This window comes from Nanorana parkeri, unplaced genomic scaffold (genome assembly GCF_000935625.1).
Source record: "Nanorana parkeri isolate BGI_ZX_2015 unplaced genomic scaffold, ASM93562v1 scaffold97, whole genome shotgun sequence".
In the NCBI taxonomy this organism is placed as follows: domain Eukaryota; kingdom Metazoa; phylum Chordata; class Amphibia; order Anura; family Dicroglossidae; genus Nanorana; species Nanorana parkeri.
This window is the reverse complement of record NW_017306365.1, coordinates 98,120-109,271: the sequence shown is the minus strand read 5'-3', so window position 1 is coordinate 109,271 and position 11,152 is coordinate 98,120. Positions and strand designations below refer to the sequence as shown.

Below are 11,152 nucleotides of genomic sequence, written 5' to 3'. Positions count from 1 at the left end.
TCCAGGCCATTTTTCAGTATTCAGCGCTGCGGTACTTTGACTGACATTTATTCCGTCATACAACGCTGTACTGAAATGAATTTTATACAATTTTTTAGGGACAGATAGAGCTTTCTTTTGGTGGTATTTAATCACCACTGCGGTTTTTATTTTTTACTATATTAAAGGAGAAATTACAGAAAATTAAAAAAAAACTGTTTCCCCTATATTAAATTATAAAACATTTATTAGTACCCAATTTGTTGGTAAAATATAAGAGACGGGGTCATGCCGGGTAAAAAGACACCAAACATGTCAAGCCTTAAAATTGCGCGTACGCGCTGAACCTCAAAAAACTACAATACCCAAAATTGGCCAAAGGCGACGTTTGTAAAAGTTGTTACCGCTCATCAGTTTAGTGTTATCAGTGATTGATGTCCCTAAAATGATTGCTCTCACTCCGACACTTGCGGCGATATGTAGCATGTTTAGCGCAATTGTCGTTTTCGCTCGCTGGCGCATCTGACGCATATTTACGCTTATATGTGCATACACGTGGGGGTGGGGGACTTAACAATTTTGGGGGTTTTTTTTACTTTTTTTATATGTGACTTTTATTTTATTTTTACTTTTTTTATTTATATATATTTATTTTTTTTACACTTATTGTTATTGCTATTACATAGGGGGATAACAATCCCCCTGTATAATAGCAAAGGCACACTGACAGGTCCTCTTTATGGAGACATTAGGGGTCTCTAGGACCCCTAATGTCACCTGGGCACCCCAAAAGAAGCTGATGAAGCAGAGATCTGGTTTGCGGGTTTGCGGCAGATCAAATCACCCCATACAACCGATCGGCGCGTGCGAGCAGGAAAAAAACCCGCAAATGGTAGTCTGCCGTCCGTCTGTTTTAACCTCCTGCCGTCCGGACGGCAGGAGGTTAAAGAACATACTGCCCTCCTTTAACTCTGGTAACCTCTACAAGTAATATGTAACTGGGTGAAATTTCATAATTGTGCTGTTCCTTACTGAAGTCCCAAAATGTGCGGGAGCACTACTACTAGCTTAAACTAGCAAGAAAAAGAAGGAGGGTAGGAGTGCAACAATCTGTTTTTTTCCTGTTCAGTCTTACAGTTGGACACCCCGGTCCAACCAAAATAGGAGCAGCACACTGGCCACCATTGACCACACACCCTGGGAGTGCGCTAATCAATCAGTCTCATCTGAACCTTCTAGCTTAAACTAGCACTTGGTAAGCCTCACTATTTAAAGAACATTTTTACAAAGGCTGCCCTTGCAGACTCACCAGTTTTCATACTTTTTAAGGCATGGACTAAAAATAAAAATCCAAAAATCTGACTTTTCTGACTTTCATACTTGTTTCAGGTCAGTATCTCAATGTATTATAGCCAAAGACAGTAAATTCTCTATTATATTTAGAAATTTTATATTTAGACAAATGTTATATTTAGAAATAAATCAGCCATGACAACTTCTCTATTTCTCTTAGCACCTATTTTAATAACGGATCCCCAGAGAACATGGAACTGGAGGAAGCCTGCTGATATAACCTTCTGACTAGATGTGTCTGCTTGTGTTGGCTCTACTTTATTTTCCCAAAGAACCAGATTTATGTTGTACACTGACTCACCTAGAAGGCAGAATGGTGGCCAAAATAAAGAATGATGAAAGCTCAACCACCTTAAGCAGTATCTCACTTCTCAAAAATACTGTCTTTTCATGCCTAGAGCTTTAATTCAGTAGCATTGATGAAGTGAATGTAAAACCCCACTGACTTACACTTTGCAGAGGCTGCATGGCAGAACTGTACAGTATATAAAATTGAATTATTTTAAGCAGTAGACAAGTGAGCATGATCCCATATGTAAGCCCAGTCAACACTTTATAAAACTGTTATGTTCACAATATCTGGCACATTGCAGAATTATACCATAAACTTGTCATTGTCACTGATTATTGAATTCAGTGCATTAAATCTTTTGCCATAACAATCTTTAATTTTCTTAATAGCAAATCATAAAAAAAATACTATTGCAACTGCTTAGACATATGCACCACTTAAAAAGCTTGCATACCTTTTCTTGATACTGCCGCCGTGATGAATCTAGAGACTGAATAAGCGCAGTGGCATGGCCAATAAACATGGCATAGCAAGTGGCACCAACAATCATGCTTAGCATAGTAAGCCACACATCCGACATTCCCACTGGTGCCTGCTGACCATACCCAATGCACAACATGTGACTCATGGCTTTGAAAATGGCATGGGAGTACTGCTTTCCCCATGAAGCATTCTGCAACATAAAGAAACATTATTTTTATCTAATTATAATCACAGGCCTAAAGAGAATTGTTATGCGCTTGGTTTTTGCAAACCTTGTGTAACATCAGCTAACACAAAAAGGAAAAAGTAATTTATTGCAGTAATTTTGTTGCAAATGATTCTGAGCACAATCAAACTTATAAATCTGTACATTTTCCTTGAACAGCTGGACCAGTCATACCCAGAAACTTTTCAGTGTCCATTAGCAGCATTTCTGTAATGTGCACAAATTCTGCTTAGCTTGTGTCTAACTATGACATCTACCTACAGGAGTCCATTCCCCTGCTAATCTGAAGAGATTATGCGATCATAGTCAGCAGGGTTTAACAGTAGCATTCATTTCAGTTCAGGATTTATTTTTGTGGTGCAAATTGCATGAGCCGTAAAGTAATACGTACAAGGATTTAGATTTTTATACAAATTATATAATGCCTAAAAGGAAAACAAGTCTGTGGATTTAGATTCTTGATGCTAAGAACACATACCCTAGTCATGGATGCATTTTACAACCAAAAAGCTCAAACCCACTCAGCAAAATATATTATGAAAATAAGACAATAATCTTCAACATCACTTAATAATTCCAAAAAACCCCAGAATGAAAACACTGGAAAATGTGAGGTTTTAAAGGCTGAAAATATATGGGAAAGGGAAGAATTAATGTCAGTAGATGCTAACAAATACAGTTAAAGCTAGCTGTTTTAAATGCTATATGCTTTCTGACATGAGTAAAAACAGAAAATAAATCACAAGAATACACATGAAGATGATATAAAATATTGCTAAATCGAAGCTGAAATAAAATATGACGCTGTCTAAAGAATTTCATCTTTTATAGGGTGATTCCATTCTCTGCTGTCTGTATTTTATGTGTTGAAGTGATGGAGCCAATATCATCTCAGCATAGTATTTATGTGAATTGCTCTTCTGCATCACACAAGTGTGAGGGGAAAAATGATGCAGTCTAAAAAAATCTCTTCTGCGGCAATTTTTGGTGGATTGCTTTTTTTCATTTGTGTGGCCAGAAAAAAGTGATTTGCATTAAAAGCTACACTGGGATAAAGTAATTTTTATCAGACCAGAACAGAAAATTAGCAGGACAATTTTAATTAACAAATCATAGCTTGTGTGATCCTAACTTGGGTGCTTAGGCACAGTTTTGCACTGAAGGCGGTGTGGTGATTGGCCATCCTAGTAAGCGCTTATTGCTGCACTAAAGTGCACCCAATTTGCTGCATACCACAGCACAGATACTGACAGGACTATTCACTAAAGGGTGAAGAGTTTGGAGAAGGCAGGAGAAGTGAACAATCTAGGACAAAATAGCTGATTTGGAAACAAAATCTCCAATTCAACTCACTTTCCAGTTCAGCTGTTTTCCTAGATTGTTCACTTCTCCTGCCTTCTCCAAACTCTTCACTCTTTTGTGAATAGACCTGTGAACGTAAACAGCCCCTTCCCAGCAAATAGACAGGATGTTATATGTACTTTACACAACAGTGAACTGCACTAAAGACAGATGTACTTGAGTCCTAATGAAAATAGAGCATGTTGTACAGTGATCTTGCCAACACAAATTGGTCTTCATTTGTTGTAGGGTGACAACTCTCTGTCCCAGTCTCTCAATTGTGTGCTCACATTGTTACCTTGTGGTCACTATCAGGAAGCCAGTCCAGAGCAATGTTGTGCAGCTGGCACTGGAGCAAAATATTATACAGAAAAGTCTACTTTAAGGTACTGTTGTACACATAGCAATAAGGAGAGTCAGTGTAATTGTTACTGGAAACATCACTGCAAATCAAGCTCGTCTGTTGGTATCTTGATGTCTGACAGGGCACAGGTAGAATAGAACAGCAGACCTATGCCCACATTGCAAAGCCCATAGAACTAGAGAACAAGAAACTATTCTAATGATGACATAAATACCTAGAATAGCAACCAATGAGGCTAAATGAGAAAAAAAAGTGCATGGCCAGCTTAACTCTTCCACATTCTATTCAAATCTAGAAAACAAAGTTCTGGGTATATATTCATTTAAAGTTTTATATAGCTGAAACAAAGCTAGGTATTGCTTTGTATGGCAACATTTTTGGGCACAAACTCAAAAATACCAACTGTGATGATTTGATTGCCTGTAAGCAAATAATGCTTTAATTACCGTTAATAGTAAGGAACTATCCGGTGAAGGAGGAACAGTTTTCGATATGTCTTTTCACCGATAAACGTAAAATCATTAGATAAACATTAGTTAAAACGTTAAAGAGATACTACATAAAAACACCAATGCTACTAGACGAATTATGTGACCAGTAATACTAGAATTACCAGAACAACTCACCTGCATGTGGTTCAGTGACACCCAGCAGTTGTCAGGAAAATCTTGCAACATGGGCACTAAAAACTGCAAGCAGCCATCCCAGTGGCAAAGCAGCAACATCATGCCAATCAGATTAACAATGCGTACCACAGCACTTGCCAGGTCATAAGTCATGTGGAAAATCTACAGAGAAAAATATTCACAATTAACAAATCAGCACGAAAGGACGGAGCCAAACCAAGGTGTGCATGACAATGGTAGCAATCAGGTGAAAGACATAATCCATTTGAGCCGGTTTATGTAACTGTCTTGTGTTGCAGAAGCAAAGAATAAATATTAAATTATATATATTTTTTCTTTTCTATATATCATTATTATCTATAGTACCAAAATCCAACATTTGGAACACTAGATCATGCAGGTGGCAAAAGCGGAAAACTTACCTCCTCCCACTGATGAATATACCGAATGAGCCTGGAAAGTCTTAGGAGTCGCAGCAAACTCAGCACTTTAGTGAAACGGACAATTCGTAAGGCCCTGGCAGTCTTATAAACCTCTGAGTCAATACGTGTTTCTACAATAAGAAATATATAGTCCACAGGGATGGAGGATACAAAGTCCACAAGGAACCAACTTTTTAAATAACGAATCTTGATGCGTTGTGGATCGAGGATAATTTCTGTATTGTCCTCTACTACTATGCCTGTTCGAAAATTCAGTACTAGATCCACAAGGAAAAAGGTGTCAGAGACAACATTAAACACAATCCAAGCTGGGGTGTTCTCCTCCTTAAAGAAAGTGATACCCACTGGAATAATAATGAGATTTCCCACCATCAGTAGTAACATAGTGAGGTCCCAGTAAAACCTGTAAGTGAAAGAATACACTGTAAGTGCATGCTTAACAGATTCACACAACAGCATATTTAAATTTGGGAAATACATTTATGTTACAAGGAAATGTATGGTCGACACACTATCCCTACTTGATGCATTCATAAAGCAAGAATGCTCTGGAATGAGGTACAAACAGTACATGGCTATCAGTTACAGGATGTCCTTCACGTTCACTTTTTTATCATATAAAAAAAATGAAAACCTATGAGATGGAAGTGAAGAGTACAAAAATGAAAGCTTGAGCCAAAAATCACATTAATCATTGTGGAACAAGGCCAGCAATGTCAGTATCATGTGTAAAGAGCTTGTACTTGAAATTAGGCCATTAATACCGGATGGAAGAGATGGAAGGTACTTATTAAAAAGGATTTTCAATTTTCAAAAAAAAGTTTAAAAACCATTAAAAGTAAGAGTAATGGAAAGCATCATGCCCATCCCCACACACATGCTGGAACCTAGATGATCAGTTTAAAGAGCCTGCACCTCAGAACTGGTTATTTTTCCTGATACAGACAGCCATTGATTTCAACTGGGCTTCTACAGCTTAAGCGGCACTGTTTTGTTTTTCTAGCACTGAAAACAGACCCACCATGATGGCAATTGCAGCACTGAATGTGTCTCCAGTCTTTTGACTGACAGGTTTGGCACAGTTTCTAACCCTGTGTGCTGGTCTTCCACTAAAGGGATTTTGTATTTAATTGACTGTCACTCTATTGATATGCAGATTAAGCACGGTTTAACATGAAAGGAGTCAGTGACCAGGTGTGAGAATGATTGACAGGTAGGTGTTGCCCCAGAAAAGCTGTCACGGTCTGGTCAGTGCTCTTCTCTCCCCAGGAGAGTCATGAGGCAAGGTGGCAGCATGTGTGTACAACTCTAGGAAAGTGTCTGTTCTGGCCTTGAAATGAGGCACTTTGACTAGACTGATGCCTGAGGGGAAAGCTTTGTTCTACGGGGGAAAAAAACTAAGCAATCCAAATACCAAGCTGATGCCTGTGAGAGAGTTTGGGTCTGTGCAGTTGGATTCTGTTGTGTTCTGTTGTATTGATGTGATTCAAAACCCCCTGAAAGGCAAACCTGCTGTAAAGTAATGTTAGCTAAATATAAATGGGCAGTAAAGTCATTAAACGCAAGCTAAATTTTACAACTAGTGCTCGGAGCAGTCAAAAGTGGAGTCTGCTGATCCTTGCTGAAATGTGATGAACTGGGTATGCTCTATGATAAGGAGATATTGAAACAGCATATTGTGCTTGGCAGGTGTTCTGTATCTGAAAGCCTTAAAGGGAATGCAGCCCTTTCAGGCTTGCAGATACAGATTAAAGTGGCATAGCACCAATTTGCTTGAACTGCGCAAGCTGCTGGGGACTTCAAATGTTTATAGTGATGAATATGAGGATCTCCAAAGCATAAAGCTGAAATAAAAGACAGAATTCTGTGGCTGCAGAGGTTTACATCTGGCAAGCCCAACATGGGCCCAAACAGAATCTGCCAGTTTGGGAGCCTGCCCTGGACTGATTATTTGGCAGCTATAACCCCATTACAGAGAGAGCCAGGCTGGCTCTTGGTGCCATGAAGGAGTCAATGGCTGTCCAGAAGCAGGAGAGTGATGTTAACTGTGGCAACACTGCACGTTGCAAAAGATGCAGCCTAATGTTGATGCAGTCTTTCTGAATGCCCTAAGAAGAACTGCTGTGTGATAAGCATGGCCCAAAGAAATCTTCTCCAGTATTGCTAATGCCCCTGCTGGTAGTAAAGTATCTGTCGCCTAATAGGCGATGAGCCAAGGTCACAACAAGGCATGTTTAAAAGTGGAATCCTGATAATGGAGAAGATTCACCACGACTATGATGCCTCCTCAGCAACAGGTCTGTGTGTGCCCCTTGAAAGGCCCTGACAATGCATAGAGGCAAATGTGTTGTCTGCAGTGCAGGCATGCTGTTGCTAAGTGTCCCCTGTCCCTGGATACAGCACAAACTAGCCTGACTAGATTGAGATCTGTGGATGTCCGCCATGTTTGCATGGAAAAAATGTCTACACTTACCCCTGGCAAAGGTGGAAAAGTCCCTGTTAAGGCTATAAGGGGGGATAAGGTGCATGTAGTGCCTGCTATTGTTCCCCCCGAGGCCGCATGGGTAGCATGCCAGGTCCAAAAGGAAAAGAGTAAAAAGAGTTGTCGCAAATCCAGTGCTCTCAAATTAAAATGGTGGGATGTATAGTGGTGGCTGGTAAGACTTTCTTTAAAGAGACAAGCACTGGAAGTGATATAGAGCCAAAGGAAATTTCACCGCTCCAATTCCTTAGCCGCCATCAGGACTTCCCAGGTGCTGGTCTAATAGGTGCGTCTCCACCTTGGAATGTAGTAGTATACGAACAGACCGCACCAGAGAATTCCAATACTTCAGACTTTATTAAAATTCCCAGCAAATCCAGTATATCAGTGAATAAAAGTGAACAAAGCAGCAAATACCAGCACCGCAAAGCCCCAACCAGCTACAACCTCTCACCCGTAGGCTTATTTATACAGGTAACAAATACAGACCAGTATCTCACTTAAATGTGTTCAAAAACTCTAAACTGGCCGGTGCATAAGGTTCAGTAGAGCACAAAGAAACTACTAATCCCATCATACATATTATAATCTCCATACCAACAATACCAAATGAAGTCAGATGTTTTAACTCAATCTCACCAGTCTCCCTGTCGGTGCTGGTATGTGCTGCTTTACACACTTTTATTCTCTGTTATACTGGGTTTGCTGTGAATTTCAATGAAGTCTGAAGTATTGGAATTCTCTGGATAGTGTGGTCTGTTCGTATATACTACTGGAAGTGATATGTTAGTCCTTGGAGAAACTGGCAGTAAAACTTTGCCGTGAAGTGGGAGTGACCCCAGTAGGGAAACCCACTAGGGAGACTTTCCTTTGTGCCCAGTACAGTAGGAAGGCAAGGGTAAAAGTAAACCTGAAAATGATGGAAACCTATATACATGTATATACCTGATTTATTTAAGCAAAGTGCTGATCTAAATGTGGTAGGGGTGACCAGTAGGAAAAAGTGTGCCATTTTCTTTCACAATAGTTTCAGGGTCAACAGAGGTATCCCTAGAAACCTCAAGAGTGCCAGAGCTATGGTTTCTCAGGATAACTGTGGTGCTGCCCTGCTGGGTGAGAGCGTTCCCTCAAAGAGTAATGGAATATGCATATGCTAACAAAAGAGCCGCAGGCTCACATTGTTGGAAATGTTTTAATGCAGTCTGCCAGATGTTGTGTACCAAATCGACAATTTCCTTGGCGAGGTTGTGGAGCAGCTCACTGTTGCTGAGTCAAAGAGGATGGTAGTGGATAAACTGCTTAGAAATGCTCTAGGAGAGTACCAGGCTATTGGCAGACATGTTGGCTTGTATTGACAGACATGTTGGCAGGTATGTATCAATTCTTGAATGTTTAGCCACCATTTACTTCTGTATCTCCCCCTCTGATGGATGGGCTGGCGCTGCGGAGTACAAATAATTAGAACAATACGTTACAGGCAATACTAAACAAAGGTGGGCAAGATTGTGACTGTTTAGTACAATGTTTATTAATGATGATGAAACAGGTTTCACAGTCTACTACTGAGTTGCTTCCAGGTTATTTCGGTGTATGAAGGGAATTTCACAGGACTGTTAGACAAGTGTCGGAAAGCATTTCTATCATCCAAGTCTGGCCTGCTACTTACCATGACCAAGTTATAGTCAAAGGCGCGCTTGCTGTAGCAGCAGACAAATCTTGCAAGGAGGAAGGGCAGAGGAATTGGCAGAAATCTTGTCTGTAACCCAGGAAGGGTTTAAAGAGACAGTATTGAAAAATAAAGAGGTATTGGTAAAAGTGCTGGAGTGCACAAGTAGGAATAAAGAGATTGGGGTCACCAACTCACAAGCAGGTTTCTGTTGTAAACCTGATAAAGCCCCTAAAGTGTTAGAATAAATGTTACATGTGGAGACCTGTAAGCCGTGCCAGAGGAGCCAGAAGCAGTGGCGGAACAATCGCCATAGTGACCCAGGCGGCCGCTATGGGGCCCGTGGCACAGGGGTGCCCGACCAGGACATCCCCCTGATGCTGTGCGGGCCGCATGGGTCGCTATGGCATCTCAGGCTGCTGGCTGTCACTGGCGGCTGTGAGGCAGATGCGGCGCTGTTCACATCACTGACAACCTGTCAGTGATGTGTGCAGCGGCGCGTTCCTCCTCCTAGCTGCTGCTGAGTCAGTGACAGCCAGCAGCTGCTTAGGAGGCGGCTGGGAAAAGCTTTTGGCAGCGGAGGAGGAGGCAGGGCCAAGCGATGGAGGTGGGGCCTGGTGAGGGAGGAGGCGTGGCCTGATGACGATGGAGGTGGGGCCTGCCAGCGACCTTGGTGGAGGAGGAGGCGGACATTGGATCGGGGTTGACAGGTAAGAGGGTTTGACCAGCCCACCTAAGACCCTGCAGAGCCCACCATAGAGAGTCTATGGTAGGCTCTGCAGGGTCACTCTCAGGTGGGCTGTGAGGGTTATCAGGTGGGCGCAACTAGAAATCACAGGGCCCCATACAAAATTTTGCTATGGGGCCCTGTGATTTCTAGTTACGCCCCTGGCCAGAAGAGTTCTCATCTGGTAGCGGTCTTGATAGAGACCCAGATGGTTATGTTAAATGTCAAATACTGGGGCATTTCCCTGCAGATGGTCAGATACCCAGGAAGTTGGTGTGTTCTGAGGTTGCCATGGGAGATAACCACTCATCTGTGTCTATTCCCTTTACAATCACTGTCCTTCTGAAAGCTAAGTCAGAAAAAGAAATGGTTATTGTTTATGACAATGGTAAAAATGTAAATGCATTGTTGATTTCTGATATTTCAGTTACCATGGGAGAAAATAAAGGTGCTTACAGTCCTAATCCTGAATATCCATTTGAGATGATAGAAGGGGCTGAAAGTTGTAGTGAGCTGGGTAACAGATCCTTAGTAAAGTCTATAAAGAAACTTCTGGGGGGTACAATACTGTCGGGGTGGGCCCTGCACTAGTACAGGATGTTAGTTTAGTTAATGATTTCCCATAGCTCAAGAAACTCCAGGAGAGTGAGACTGAATGCAGTAGACAGGAGAATTCCATTCCATAACATTCCTTTGTTGACCATTGCAGATTAGACAAGATATGTGTAGATTAGGTAAAGTGTACAGACAAAAAAACTATACAAAAATTCCCAAGCACATTCTCCAGATAGTCTGCACAACAAGCTGAATTAAACTGTTTTAACATTTAAGTTAATGAAGAACGTTTGGAGGTTAAGTTACACTTTTTATAGGTTAAATTAGTTAATAAAGATGTAAGCTTTTAGGACCCATTAGGTCCTTTCTTCAGGGTTTTTCAGCCTGTATAAAGCCTGAAGACCTAATAGTGACATAATAGATCCCAAAAGCTTACATCTTAACTTAAGTTAGGCAGTAAAGGGTAATAGTTAAACTCTAAACTTTCTGCAATAATCAGTGGCTAAAATGGTACAAGACTTTACAATATTTTAGGTTAAAAACAGAAGTTTTCGTTCCATACGTTTGTAAATACATGAAAAGCCACACTGCCATGTTAAGGCAGTCCTAAGGCAG

The 11,152-nt window shown here is 41.0% G+C and overlaps 1 protein-coding gene across 1 annotated transcript in view; it reads right to left on the bottom strand.

Moving 5' to 3' along the window:
* The window catches only part of HCN4 (hyperpolarization activated cyclic nucleotide gated potassium channel 4), a 92,219-nt gene that overhangs the window by 26,456 nt on the left and 54,611 nt on the right, over positions 1-11,152 (bottom strand). The window contains exons 2-4 of the mRNA XM_018552776.1: positions 5,087-5,510; positions 4,665-4,826; positions 2,079-2,297 (exon numbers count right to left, since the gene is read on the bottom strand). Coding sequence (XP_018408278.1) covers positions 2,079-2,297; positions 4,665-4,826; positions 5,087-5,510 — 805 coding nt within the window. The remainder of the gene's footprint in view (positions 1-2,078; positions 2,298-4,664; positions 4,827-5,086; positions 5,511-11,152) is intronic.